General features: G+C 39.2%; 1 protein-coding gene across 1 annotated transcript in view; it reads right to left on the bottom strand.

The window, feature by feature from the left end:
* Positions 1-454: 454 nt before the first annotated feature.
* Positions 455-15786, bottom strand: part of prss16 (serine protease 16) — a 40229-nt gene continuing 24897 nt past the window's right edge. The window contains 3 exon segments of the mRNA XM_048604729.1: positions 455-653; positions 8173-8369; positions 13147-13372. Of these exon segments, the coding sequence (XP_048460686.1) occupies positions 544-653; positions 8173-8369; positions 13147-13372 (533 nt within the window). The 3' untranslated portion in view covers positions 455-543.

Raw genomic sequence — 15786 nt, 5'->3', positions numbered from 1 at the left:
TCTTCCTGTACTTTAAGTACTGATCACCTGGAAATAATTAAGCCACATTAGATTTCACTTCATCTACACAGAAAAGATTTCATTTCATTAGGCAGGAAGTCAAATGATCTCCAGGACCATATATAATGTTAACATCTCCCATCTGGGGCTTTGATGATACCATCTTAATTGGGTCAACATGAATTCCTTAAACGCAAAATACTCAATTGTAAAAAATGTACAATAGTACAATAGCACACGCTTACAATTTGAAATGTTGAGTTTCTTTACTTGTAGAATTCTGCAAGTATAGGTTAACACTTATTCTTCTGACTAAACCATAAATCAATATGGTTAGAAGATATATTGCGAAAAGCATTTTAATATATGATTACCAGTAATAATACAGTTTATACAGAAAGACATTGCATTAACAAATTTTGGAGAGAAAAATGTAACTCGGATTTGTTCTTGATGTTTTATACTATCAAGGAAAAAAATACAGCTAATTCCTGAAGTTCTGAATCCTTTTAATAAGTTTCATTCTCACATAGATAAAAGACTTCATCCGTTAATCCAGGTTTTGAGTCGTTGAAAAATTTCTTCTCTTGCTTTAGTGAGTTCTGGTACATCAGTTTGTTTTTCCGGATACATGTCCGCACAATGGGCTGTACCTGGGTAATAAAGGAAAACATTCAAAAATGAAAACCCTGTTAAAACTGGCTTATGTGCACTGTTTTTTCATAAAACCCTCACTTATATTTATTGCTTTTAAGAACATGCCAAGTATATCCTGCATACACATATAGACTCCTTAGTGTAATGTCAATGATCTTTGTTAAAATTAATGATAACTAGCTAATTGTAAAACAGCCACCAACTGCCTGATTGAATTCACCAACAACTGATCATTTTTATAAGTTGTACAATGTGCAATTTATACCTTACAGGTATTTTGTTAGGTACATCAAATCAGTCCTTAGGATTTTAAAAAAAACAAAATCAAAAACATTTTCTTTCATGCTCTTCAACTAATCATTTCTTTGAACATATTTTTCTTTGTCCTTTCATGAGATAGGAGATATTGCTCATCCCTAATTGCCCTTGAATTGAATGGCTTATTTCATCATTTCTGAGGACAGTTCAGAGTCAAACGCTCTAGACCTGGAGTCACGTGCAGGCCAACAGGTAAGAATGACGGATTTCCTTCCCCAGTAGCACATACAGATCTGGATGGCAGTTGATTTTTACTCCTTATTTTGTATATTCATGGAAAGTAAAATGCCTGCAAGAGGTGGTTTTCTGCTGAGAGAGGGAAGGCAGTCAGCTCTGGCGATATCTCTTCTCTCTTAGTTGAAAGGTTCCCTAACATTCTATCCATTCCAAACAGGATGTTGCCAGATAGTGACTGAATTTACATCTATTCTCCTTCTTTGTCTGGAGCAGTCCTTTTTTTTCTAATAAAACACATTTTAAAATTGAAGTTTAAGAATGTCTACAGTATTTTGGGGATCTGATCCATTGTCATGACTACTACTCGATATTGACATACTATCAGACTTTGGTATCAGCTTCAACAGAAACATTAGGCAGATTATTCCCCTCCCTGGTGTGGCATGAGTGCTGACAACAAATTTGATAAACTATGGACAAATGAAAAAGATTGATCAACGGTAAATTTTCTGGACTTACCCCTCAGGCCATAAATGGTGAATTGAGAATGTTGCCATTGAGTGGTGACTACCTTTTTCCATATATTTACTCTGTCCACCACTGACACTCAGTAGCAGCAGTGCGTACCATTTGCAAAATGCATTGCAGAAATTCACCAAGGTTCCTTAGACTGTGCCTTCCAAACCCATGACCACAACCATCTAAAAAGATAGCAAGGTACAAGGGAACACTACCACCTGCAAGTGGCCCTCCTAGCCACACAGCATCCTGACTTCGAAATACATCACCGTTCCTTCAAAATCCTGGACCTCTCTCCCTAACAGCACTGTGTGTACCTGCATCAAATGCAGTTTGAGAAGGCAGCCCACCACCACATTCTCAAAGACAGCTAGGGACAGGCAATAAATGCTGGCCAGTGATGTCCACATCCCATGAATGAATAAAACAATAATAGATCGTTCTCTGCACCTTCACTGTAGCTGTAACACTATATTCTACATTCTGTTCTATTACCCTGATGTACTTATGTAAGGTATGATTTGTCTGGATAGCATGCAGAACAAAACTTTTCACTGTATCTTAGTGCATGACAACAATAAATTGAGTCAAATCTAACTAGACAGCACAAATTCTTGACATTTAAATCAAGCAGATACCTGGTGGCCACAGCTTGCTGAATGCTTGTTCTGGCCATCGTCCAACTGCTTCTTTATCACAACATTCCTGTAGGCTGTTTGGCCACCATTCTCTTAACCATTCATGCATGCAAGTTGGCATCAGCAAACCACCAGCTTCACCACATTATCATGCCTGCTCTCAGAACAACTCAGACACCATTCCAGCCTTCAACACTATACCCTGGAGCTCATGGCTGCCTTTGAACTGCATGCTGCTGCTCAGTTGCTTAGTGTGCAGGCCCCCTCATGCATCTCTGTACCTGCACATGACGCAATTCATGGCCTCACCTTGCTTTCTTAGAGTTCACTTACATTACCATTTACTGGAGGCTGTCAACCTGTGTACATTCCTCATTGCTTTCTTAGCACAAACTCACTGACTTTAGGATTGTCTCTCAGACTGCACTCCTTCTGTGCTTTATGTTGGTTTCTTAGTGAACAAGGTCTTTAAGTGCTCAGTTACAGGCTGCCATCTCTGTAGCTTGTATTGTTTTTTTTAGCACTAAGTGAGATGCAGGCAGTATGCATTGAACAAGTTAATCTATTGGTCATGGGTGGCCATGTTGTTGTGCAGCACCATGCTACGTCAATGTCATACTTAGAGCATGTGCCAACTGTTCACATGGCAAACACACTGCATGTAATTGGTGATGTGTGAAAGCTAAGGGAAAGCAGTTCTTAATGTGCAAAAGGAGACACATTACAGCCACAGTCAATCAAGGGGCTCGTCTGATTGCATTACACTTGGTGCTACCAGAGTTTGGAAATCTGTTCTTGCAGTTCAGGAATTAGGCTATGGTCAGTCCTGGAGGTCATGGGCAAGTAGTGCAATGATTGCAGCTAGGTCAGTCAGGGTACCTTGAAGAGGTCAGGATGGGCCAAGTTTTGCTGCAATTAGATAAATGGAGGGATTGATAATAATGAAAGTGGATGGAAGAGCAGTTAGCAATAATACACGAGCAGGAAAGGTAATGAGGTATTCCCAGTGAGTGAGTAGAAAGACAGAAGGCAAGAAGGGCTAGCTGTTTGAGATGGGTGAGAGCTGTTGAATGGTCCTGATGCATACAATTCTGAGAGCCTTTGGGAGACGTGTGTATGTTACCATTCCAAGTCAGTTGGCATTAATGAAATAACTCACTGGTAGCACTTTAATAGAGTAGAGTTAGAGTGGTCCTGTGAGTGTGAGGTGGCAGAGACAAGATCATGGCCCTACGCCTTCTTTTGATGCCACCCGAAGGTTGCAGGAACAGCACCTCATATTCCGCTTGGGAACCCTGCAGCCCAATGGTATCAATGTGGACTTCACAAGCTTCAAAAACTCCCCTCCGCCTACTGCATCCCAAAACCAGCCCAGCTCGTCCCCGCCTCCCTAACCTGCCCTTCCTCCCACCTATCCCCTCCTCCCACCTCAAGCCCCACCTCCATCTCTTACCTACTAACCTCATCCCGCCCCCTGGACCTGTCCGTCCTCCCTGGACTGACCTATCTCCTCCCTACCTCCCCACCTACACTCACCTTTACTGGCCCCATCCCCGCCTCTTTGACCTGTCTGTCTCCTCTCCACCTATCTTCTCCTCTATCCATCTTCTATCCGCCTCCCCCCTCTCCCAATTTATTTCAGAATCCCCTTCCCCTCCCCCATTTCTGAAGAAGGGTCTAGGCCCGAAATGTCAGCCTTTCTGCTCCTATGATGCTGCTTGGCCTGCTGTGTTCATCCAGCGCTACACCTTGTTGTCTCACGCCTTCTTTGATCCTGCTGGGTGTTCATTTCCACCCAAGACATAGCATTGACGTGGGGCTTCTTATGGCAGTTGACTGGAAAAGGACTGTCCTCTCTGACACTGCGATCACCGACACTCCAAGATATCAATGCCAATTGAGTTCGAATAGTAATCTACTCAGATGTTGCCTGACATGACTGGAAGTAAATGGTTGGTATTCTCCTTCAGGTACTGTTAAAATTTGTAAGTGAATGCTGGCACGTTGTCAAGTCTTGAAATAATCTACTTTCTTCAAAAAAAAGGCAGACTAATTGAAGATATAACCAACTACTGTGATAGTGCTGTGTATATTGCAAAGAAATGAATATAGGGCAATAATCGATTTGACCTATTTAGTCATGTCAAAAATTATTAAGTTGAACACACTAACAACAGTCAAGTGCTGAATAGCTGTCAAATGGCATTTCATGTTTGCAAGTTGAGGATTACCAGCAACCATTTTATATTGATTAAGAATAAATAACAGATTAAGATTTATAAAATAAGAAATCACATTTCAGTGGACACATAATAACAGAAATGAAAATCACCATTACAGATTTTCATTGCATACCTAAATCTTTTAAAATAGATGTCATTCCTTCAACAGGAGTATTAATCAGCATAGTTTATGTACTTATAATTCATGGATAAAACAAAAGCATTCTTGGCTAATAAGGAAACTATCTGGGAACAATAATTGCTTGTTCATTCCCACTTTTAATAAGAAATAGATATGTTCTGTTGAAAGGTAAAACTTCAAACAATTTGTTATGAATGATGTTGCTGTCCAGTATTTAATCTTCAGTAGTTAATCATCTTATTTGGTGATTGTACATAATCATTCATCAACCAAAGAGTTTGTAAAGTATTCATTTAGCAGAGAATAAGAAAATTTAGTGCCTTGAAAATGGATTAGTGGTAACAAGAATCGACTCTTAATCCTTGGAGAATTCAATAAATAGTTGATGAAAGAACACAGTGGAAATTCATGCAGATAACCTTAATATGTTGTTCTACATTTAAGTAATGGCTTAAGGTTCTTTAAACACAAAAGCAACAACTTATAGCACCATTTTGATATTGTTTAATAGTTCTAAAAGAGATGGAGGCAGCCAGTATCTATTGTTCATCACACAGAATATTAAGTGGGAGCTTGTGTTCAAATTGCACAGACTAAGTTCTTGAGTATTTAAATGAGACTGAAAGATTCACCTAGCTTTTTCTAGAGGGAGGGATTTCCAGGGTAACCTTTAAGTTGGAAGGTGAAAGGGTTACAGGCTACTCAAGTAGAAAAGGAAAAATGAAGCAAGCCGTCAGGTGCTGAGAATAGGTTTGGACTGGTTTCTGGACAATGAAGTGTCACTTCAAAGACAGAGTAAAGTATAACCATGCAGAGGGCATCTTAGGTGATTTAAAAGTCACATGGGGAAACTTTTCTGTGGTTTAGAGTTATATTGCCTTATGAAATCATTTTAGTCAATATAATCAAACCATAAAGTGCTGGAGAAAGTCAACATGTTTGGCAGTATCTATGGAGACAGAAATAAACAAGGTTAACAATATATTGGACTCAAAATATTAACTCAGTTTCTCCAGCACTTTCTGCTTTCATTTCAGCTTTCCCGTATTTTGCTTTCATTTTAGTGATTAGTCATTGTTAGTTTTAGTTTATTTGTGCAGGTAAAAGACTTAGAACTTGAAATCTTGGTCAAGTGAACCTTTCTGGTTTGGTTATATTGATTAAAATATATTTCTAAAATGATATTTATGGTGTTTATAATACATCTTCCACAGCCTCATCTGCATGACTGCCCTTGCTTTATGCTTATCCTGGGTGTAAGGCTAAGTACATCAATGGAAAATGGTGAACTTCGCAGCTAGTGCTTCACAGCAGTTATTTGGAAAATTTCTACATTGTTAGATGAGTTGGCAAAGTGTGCTCTGGGTTTAGTAACTTCTCAATACTGTGATGAAAAGTACATACATAAATGTATCACATTCAAAAAAGTACAGGCACGTATTAGGAATGTTATCAGCCATTGAAAATCTCAAGCATTGCCTAACTGAAAATGACCAAAGGCATTAATACTCTGACAGCTGATGAGAGTATGTATACTAAGGTTCTGCAATCTGAAAGAGATTTATGAATGTATGATAGAATCTATAGCAAAATAAACATAGGAAAAAAATTCTTGCACATAAATCACACCTGAAGGTAACCCAAAACATGTTGTAACCAATGAAGTATGATCACTGAGCAAAATTTTCCAATTGCAGGATTTCCGATCCCACCACCTGAAAAGTTAGCAGGAAATGTGTTCCTGCTGATTCGTCTGTCCCACAGTCATTTAACTCTCCATAGAAGATCATTTAATGAGAATAGCATTTCATCCCTCACTTATCAGGAAGTCCCACCTCAGAGACGTTTCTGCCAAATTAACTGGCCAACAGTTCTGTCATCTTAACAGAACTAACTTGTGTGGTGCCTATTGCTGAGTGTACATGGGTCTAAAAGCCAGAACCTCAACGATCTGAATAGGTGGGGAAAGAAGACTGCTGATTGTCATGCATATCCAAGTGGGGGAGACAACACCGAAGGATGGCAGCAGTGTGGGGGCTTGCAAATTTTAGAAGCTGGGGCATTGGGAAAGGAGCCAGTTATGGAGGTGCACCCCCTCTCCTCAACCGAAATCGCAGCAGTCTCATTTATTGGGAAATGTATCAATGCCTGATAAAATTTCTCAATGGACTCCTCCCATGACTATATAAAAAAAACAGGGTGAAAAGCAGCTCTTAAATAGCCAATATTATCCATGTAAGGTCTTCAATTGGGCTAAGGACAAGCAGACTGCACTACACCTCATACAGTCGCTGTAAAATTTTAGACAGGGTGTGAGGAAAGGCCACCCAAGTAATTTTTTGTCCCCTTCCAGCACACTTACCAGAGGGGTCTGTAAAATTCTGCCCACCATTACAATTTAGGAAATGCAGCTGCCAATTCTCACAAACAGCAATGAAATGAATTACTAGGTCATCTATTTTAAGAATTGGTTTAGAGTTGAATGTTGGCCCAAGGCACTCCTAGGAGAGTGCCTTGTGATTGTTTACATTTATTTGACAATGGGCCTTAGTGAGGTAGGACGTCTTTCCAAATGAAATACGTCACATACAGCTTCACTAATACTCACTAAATACTCCCTCACTAATGTGCAGAACTGTTGATTAGAGAGTGGAAAAATTAATGATATGAGAAAGGAGCAAAATAAGGGACAGGACAGTCTTACGGAATCCCAGTTGATGGAAAACACCAGAATATAAGAGCTAGCATCTCCTCCATGTACTCACAATTATTGTTACAATCTGTCTACTACTAAATGGTCCCTGGTTTCATAAATGGGATGGTTTCCATTTTGGACATATATTGCACATGAAATTGGACTGGTTAGGTTTCAGTTCAAATTTCCACTACAACCTATTTGTCTGATCAAAAATAAAATATTCCAAAGATCTATGTAATTGGCAAATTTAACAACGTCATCATTTTTTCTCTATATTAAAACTATAGATTGATGTTTTTAATAGTGGAAACCAGAGGAGTTCGATTAACATGTTGAATTTATCCCATTTTTAGTTGGGTGTCATTTTCACTATCTGTGAGTAACCTAATTTTAAATGTTATGAAAAGATGTATTGAACCATTTACTTGTCAGTTTCATTGTAAATTAAATACTTTTTAGTATCTAAAAATATTTAGAATATTCCTACTAATGTGCACCTAAGAAAATGGGCTCAATTTGAAGAACTTATTTAATAGACCACAATGGGTTGTGTGAGCTGAAACTAATCATTCTTGTGATTTTGTTCTGGAGACATTGCCAGCTGTGTGGATGGGGCTCGAGTTCAGCAAAATGATTTTTAAACCAGTGCTAAATGTCAAGAAAACTTGATTTACTCTGATTGCAACTCACATCTGAACATTTGTAATCTTTTGCATTTGTTTGGCTGTTTTTGCTGCTAAAACATAGTGCAAACTAACGAAAACGCTAGGTCAATATATTTCATATCTACAGTTTCATTACCTTGAATGTAAATAGCTTTTTGCTGTTTGGTAATTCCCAGTATGTGCCAGGGATCCATTGAACCATTAGGGAAAACTATCCGACTCCCTTTGATGTTCGTACCTCCATAGTTTTCATTGGTGTGTTCCACAGCATCAGCAACCACAGAGTCATTAAATTCTGGGCCAAATAAATCTACACATTGCTGAAGTTTGTACCTGTAATAAAAGAGAATAAACTAACATGCATTTGTAAAGTTGCCTATTGTACTAAATCAATCAATAATAATTTTGATACTACATATATTTCTACTGCTTTGTAACATATGTGCATACCTACGATGTGAACAATGCCAGATATCACTTTGGCAAAGACATTACCATGTGTGCAGGAGTAACCACCACAGCTATGCAGAGTCAGCAAATTTTGACCTCAATCATTTACTGGCAGTTTTGCCATTTTGGATCTCAACAGAATGCTGTCTTAAAGCTGAGCTTGCATTCATATCCTCTCAAACCAACCAGCAATCTTTAAAGGAAGTGTCAGGTATTTAAAGATTTGTTGCTGGTTGATTTATACTGGCTGTTGTTGCGATTGTGAAAAGTATTGTATGGTTCTTACAATTCTTTAAAGTTGCTAATTTCTACAGGGGGGTGCAGTAGCATGTGCTGAAATATTTTGGCTTCACTTCAAGGAACCCAAACGAATCATTTACACCCAGTCATGGGTGTAGTAGTTTGCAATTGTTTTATTACAACATGACAAAAAGAGTAAACACAAATGCACAGAACAGGATAAGCTGCTGGATAGGAGGAGTGGATCCCTAGCTGGAGGTCATATCTGTACAGAGTGTTCTGGGAACATTTATCTTATTGTGACCTTAGCAAGGAACACTGAGTCAGATGTTCTTGCTTCAATAAGGATTTCCTTACCGGGAAATTTGCTGCCTGATGCAATCACAGCGACATTCACACAGCAAGGCAAGATGGCATTACCAGCCTCTGGATATGACCTAGGGCCATGAACCTTTAGACATCAGGCTCCTTTCAGGCTGCAGCTGGCAATATTTGCAACATCTTTGATTTTCCTGATCACTGTCATATAATGCTCTGTATTCCAAGAGAGCTGACTACACTCACATTCCCTTGCCACAGAGAAGCAAGTGGAGAGCGTGTGTAGCTTGCCATACTGGACGGCATTTCCATAAAACGGAGTTCCATTGACTGCACGCATGTCACTTTGTGGGCACTCAATGTCAACTTCAAGATGTACCAGAACAGAATGGGATTCCACTCCCTGGATGTCCAACTGATGTGTGACCATACACAGAGAATCATGCAGGTCAATGCCTTCATTCTGCAGCAGACTATTATGTTAACTGCATTTGAGTCACCATGACAAACCATTGGATGGTTACTGGGTGAAACAGGCTTTGATGATTGATTCATGAATCATAAAAGTGAGAGCAATGTGAAGTGGGGTTTGAGAAGCATCATTAAGGCAGGCAAATGTCATCACCTTGGTGGTGTCATTTGCAAGGGCCTCTTCTGCTGGCCTAATAATTCATAGGACCATCTCCTCCAAGGACTCAGAAGATGCTGGCATTTTAATCGGCCCTTAGTTCTTCAATGCTGCCTCCTCTTGTATGACTTAGCCTTGCAAGGGTGAGGGAAGAGAATCAGTGAGAGTGTTGCACAATATTTCTAAGATGTATGCGTCAGGGTTGAATAGCTGGCAGCATGTGGAATCTGAGAGGCGCAGGTGAGAGTCTGGCAGCACTGGTAAGTATCTGATGGCAGGATGGCAGGTCTGAATCTTATGTATGGTTGGTAACTGATGCTGGGATGTGGTGCATTGAGCTGTGCGTGAGGTTGGTGGTGTGCTGGCTGGGAGATGGCACAAGATACTTTCACTGACGTTAACTACATGTGTGAGGCCATAGGAAATGTTGCAGCATTGCACCGGGTCATCAGGGTAGGATTGCTTGAATTGACCTCCATGGTGAGCTGCTCCCAATTCATTCCCCCTGGGGAGCCTCCTGGCTACTAGTGTAAAGGTGATGTCTCCCCTCCGTTCCAACCCCTGCACTCTGGGTCTGCACCAGAGACCCAGGACTCTATAGCTTCATTGATAGCATTAGTCCTTCTCTAAAATGTGTTTGGATAGAATTTCCTCAGCTGTTGCAGTCTGAATGCATCGCTCTTTTAAGAGTTGAAGGCTGACTTTAAGAAGTACAGCTAGCTGAATCTCATATTAGGCAATCTGGGTCGCCTGCTGAGCAGTACATTTACCAGTAGACTGCACATCACAATTAAGATGGACAGGCAACACAAAGGTCGTGAGCTGCCAGCATTACCTTGGGCCAAGCATATCAATAATCCCCTCCCAGGCCATTTAGCCCACTGTGCTCAATATGCATTTACCGTGGCTTCAACACAACTTTTCTGATATCAATAGGATGAAGAGGGATTCTAAAGACTGAATTGCATTTATGTAGTGCCTTTCATAATCTCAGGATGCCTCAATGTGCTTTACAGTCAATGACGTGCTTTTGAGGTACTGTCACTGATGCAATTTAAGAACGAGACAGCAGTTTGTGTAGAGCAAACTCCTACTAACAGCAGTGAGATAAATGACCAAATCTGTTTTAGCCATGCTGGTTGAGGTACAGGTATTGACCTGAACTGATGTTATTGTCAATAATCAGAGATATATAAAGGCCACTAAAGATATTACAGATATATATTTGTGAACTGTCCACTTCTGCAGTACTCCATCCACTCTGGCATGTAAATATATCACCGCTCCTTCATTGTCGCTGAGTCACAATCCTGGAATTCCCTCCTATATAGCATTGTGAGTCTGCGTACAGCACATGCACTGCAGCAGTTTCAGAAGACAGTTCACCACCTCCATCTCAAAGGCAAATAGGAATGGGCAATAATGCTGGCCAGCCAGTGATGCCCACGTGCCACAAATCAATTTAAAGAAATATCAAGAAGTCAGATCATTTCTTCATTGCTGTACAAGTGTGTAGAAAATTGAGTTTTTTTGATTCTCTTGTGGTTGTCACCAACCATTCTCCAAGTTATTTTCAGCCAGTAATAATTTCTATTATAAAATGTAATTCAAATGATACCTTTTATGTGCTTAAAAAAAATGGAGTTCCTATAGCTGATGCCAATGGTGTTTCCGTGTTGTCAGCACCAGAATACACTATAATTCTTGCTCCATGACTTCCTCCTGGTAAATGGCTATGCATATATTGATGTTGGCTCCTTCAGACAATCCATTATGCTTTAAAAATCCATTTGTAAAGAGGCAAATGACTCCTCAATATAACATTGATGTTAGAACAGCTTTTTTTTTGAAAGCCAGCTCAAAAAAGATGTGTATCCATATAAATGTGTATTCATGCATGTGTATCAATCTAGCAAGCTGGATCACAGCTGTGCACCAGTTGGCCCATCATTAACCAGTGCCACTATTACCTTTACACTGTTGGTACCTCACATGCGCTTCTTTGTCATTTTTCCAAAGTGCGTATAATTGTGCTGATGCTTGTTCCAAGTGATGGTGATGATGATGGTTTGTACACAGAACTGCAGAACTCTTCAGGCGTAGTTCATGATGCTTTGTCTGTGAAGGGAACAGATGCTACCTTTACATAAACACACACCTGCTCAAATACTGCAATGTACTGACTTAGCTGTACACTGTCTATGGATACATTAATGCAATATACTGTGCAAACAATAGAGCTTATCAATAATATGACACAAAGAAAATAAAAAGTCAGTGTTGCCTCTCTCCCAGTTTCTGAAGCCACATACCACCCAAATTATTCATTCAAAATATTGTAATCGTCATCTTCTTGTATGGAGTGATTTCCTTAAAGTCTCAAGATCCAGCTCATGATATATGCTGTACCCAGCTTTTATGTGCTAATCTTGTTTTTAAATGCAAGAGCAAGGAGAATTAGGATTGTCTGAACAGTAGAATCCCTTGCCTACTCTTTCTTTCAGCATGGTATGTACAATGCCATTGTCATCTTAACTGCTACAATTTTTGTTGACACAATTTTGTTTTGAGTATTCAATTTATGGCTGCAAATTTCCTTTGACTTTTCAGCAACATTTATGCTTTACTTTTGAGTCCTTTGTTAATTGATTTTTCCTTAGACCATAAAAGGTGATGATGCTGATACAGTTCCTCCACCACTGGTGACAGTGACAGCAGTATGTACAATCTACAAGAAGCACTGCAAAAACTCAGCAAGGATCAACAGACAACACCTTCAAAAGCCATGGCCACTACCATCTAGAATTGTGCAAATGCATGGGAACTCCACCACCTGCAAGTTCACTCCAATGCCACTCTCCTGACTTGGAGCTATATCAGAATCTTCCATTTTCACCGAGTCCTAGAAGACTAGAACTCTATCCTTAAAAGTACTGTGGGTGTAGCTACACCAGATGGTTCAAGAGGCAGCTCACCACCACCTTTTCCAGAACAATTAGGGATGGGCAATAAATGGAGCCTTAGCCAGTGAAACCCATATTCCTTGAATGAATAAAACAATATTGTCATAGCTTGCAGTTTCTCTGCTGGCTTGAAGACATGCATTCCTTAGTAAAACTATGCTTATGCACACGACTACTTGTAGAGTAAATGAATTGTTTCACATTTAGAGTTTGGTTATTTCTTCTCCAGTTGTGCCATCCACAGGGCATGTTTTTGACGGTGATATGGCTTGTTACTTTGCTTGAGAAGTGTGAAGATTATTATTGCTGATGCAGTATGATTTGCTGCTACTGCTTTGTAAATTTGTCACAAAGAAAGTCAGATTTTACAAGTGATTCTTACATTCCTGTGGACCTTGTCATATTTTAAATGTACTTTAGCTCAGGATAATTGTGTTGATGTTCCTCATTAGACAGGAAATTATCAATTGAAACAAACTCTGAGCAACAAATTACCTAGAAATCAATTTACCTGAGAGGAAAGCCAGTAAAAGGCTGCAGTGATGATTCAGTTGACTGATAATAGCCAAATTCTGTACATGACTGATAGGCCCACTGCCTGCCTGGAATGGAAAAAATGCAATTGGAATGTACAGATAGATAAAAGTACATTTGTCTACACTTCTCCTGTGGTTTAGTCAGTAAATACACAAACTGGTGGTAATACTAAACCAGATATCTCAGGTTTAACTCCAAGTCTGTGGCAAACCAACTGCACAGCAGTTCATATATATATACATATATATAGACCAAAATAATGTGGATGCTGGAAACCTGAACCAAACACAGAGTCATAGAATCATTGAGATGTACAACTTGGAAACTACCCTTCGGTCCAAATCATCTATGCCGATCAGCTATCCTAAATTAATCTAGTTCCATTTGCCAGCAGTTGGCCCATATCCCTCTAAACCTTTCCTATTTATATACCTATCCAGATGCCCTTTAAATGTAATTGTACCAGCCTCCACTACCTCCTCTGGCATTTCATTCCATACACTCACCACCCTCTGCGTGAAAATGTTGCCCCTTAGATTCATTTTAAACCTTTCCCCTCTAAATCTTTCCCCTCTCACCTTAAATATATGACCTCTAGCTTTGGACTCTCCTACCCTGGGAAAAAGACCTTGACTGTTCACTCTATTAATGCCTCTCATGATTTGATAAACCTCTATAAGGTCACCCCTCATCCTCCAACAGTCCAGAGAAAATAGCCCCAGCCTATTCAACCTCTCCCCATAAATGAAACCCTCCAACCCTGGCAATATCCTTGTAAATCTTTTCTGAACCCTTTCAAGTTTAACAACATCATTCGTATAGGAAGGAGACACGAATTAAACACAATATTACAAAAGTGGCCTAACCAATGTCCTGTACAGCTGCAACAAGGCCTCCCAACTCATAGTCAATGCACTGACCAAGAAAGGCAAGTGTACCAAACACCTTCTTCACTACCCTGTCTACCTGTGACTCTACTTTCAAGGAGCTATGAACCTGCACTCCAGAAAAAAAACTCAGCAGGACTAATAGTTTCTGTTGTGAGAGAAATAGAGTTAATGTTTCAAATCCAGTATGACTCTTCTTCTTCAGAAGAACAAGAATCATACTGGATTTGAAACGTTACCTCTGTTTCTCTCTGCACAGATCTTGCTAGACCTGAATATCTCCAGCAATGTGTGTTTGGTTCAAATGCTACAATTGATCTCGGTGCCAGTCACCTAGCAAAAGGGGGAAAATGTTTCCTTTTGACCAGAATCGTCCTAGAAACTTACATCTGTCAACATTTTTGTAAGGACAGTATCAATATAAACAATTAATCCCAAAGCTGAACAGCCTCCCAACATGAACTGTCTAGACTTGCACACAGAATAACCATGCAGATGTCTAATGGCCAAGAAACTAAATTCAGAATGAATATCACCTTCAGGAAAGAAAAGCGAGAAAGTTTTAGGTACAAAAAGGAGGAAAGAAAAACAGGCTCCATTTGCAGTGTAGCTACGTTCTAGCTTCACACTCTCTTCAAAGACTTTGTCATATTGATATGTAAATGTGAATGTGAGAATGAAAGTGCAGGCTTTTTAAAAAACAAGGAGCCTGGGCTACTTTTCAGACACACACCACAATGCAACAGTTCTGAAAAACTAGCATAATTTAAATCATGCAAATTCTTAAAACTGGTCAGATACTCCTGCTTAAAATTCATTTAAAAATTAATCATGTAACTCAGTAATTGTTATGATTTAACAGAAGCATATAAAGTATGCTTTGAAAATTAATTAAGCACTGCAGTGCTGATTTTATTGTGTTGTCACATAGATGGGCACTAGCTTCACAAAAGCCAAATGAAAAAGAGGGGTTTTAGTTTAAAATATTATTCTAAAGATCTTGAAGTCATTTATTACTTTAAATTGATAATTTAGATTCGGGCCTTCTCACTGTTTGAAATAAATAATGAGAACTGACGATATAATTTCAAAGAGATCCGTGACTATTAATTTGCATTCAACGGGAATAAATATTCAATAGGAATAGTCATTAATCTAGCATGCTTCAGATTTGAGCAATGCATTCACTAACATCTCATGCCACACAACCCACAACATTTAAATTTAAAATGTCATAGCATATTTGCACTCACAGTAATTCACATTTAAAAATAAACTTTCAGATCCCACATCAAGAACACAATCAAAATGGTAATCTTGATGTACTTCAATAAAACTAAATCAAATAAAATATTTCAAGGCATAAACAAAAATGACAAAAATGTAGAATGGTGGATGAAAAAGATTAAACCTATGAATTACCAGGCTTTGTACTTTAAAGAACATTCCACAATCAACCAGTGAATCATCAATGCAATGCATAATATGTAATGTAGTATATGGCCACTATATGCACCATGTGGCTACTGTAATTTCATTCTCTTCTCAACTAGCACTGTTATTTTGCTGTCAAAAAGTTTCTCCTGTTCAAGTGTCTATTGAGTTTATTATTGTCGATGAGATGAAAAACAAAAAAGCATACGTAACACAGCGTGGAGCTGGAGGAGCACAGTAGGCCAGGCAGCATCAGAGGAGCAGGAAAGTTGACGTTTCGGGTCGAGACCCTT

This window comes from Rhincodon typus, chromosome 13, assembly GCF_021869965.1.
Source record: "Rhincodon typus isolate 14 chromosome 13, sRhiTyp1.1, whole genome shotgun sequence".
NCBI classification, from domain to species: Eukaryota; Metazoa; Chordata; class Chondrichthyes; order Orectolobiformes; family Rhincodontidae; genus Rhincodon; species Rhincodon typus.
Note: the sequence above shows the minus strand (reverse complement) of the source record. Positions and strands in the feature narration are given on the sequence as shown.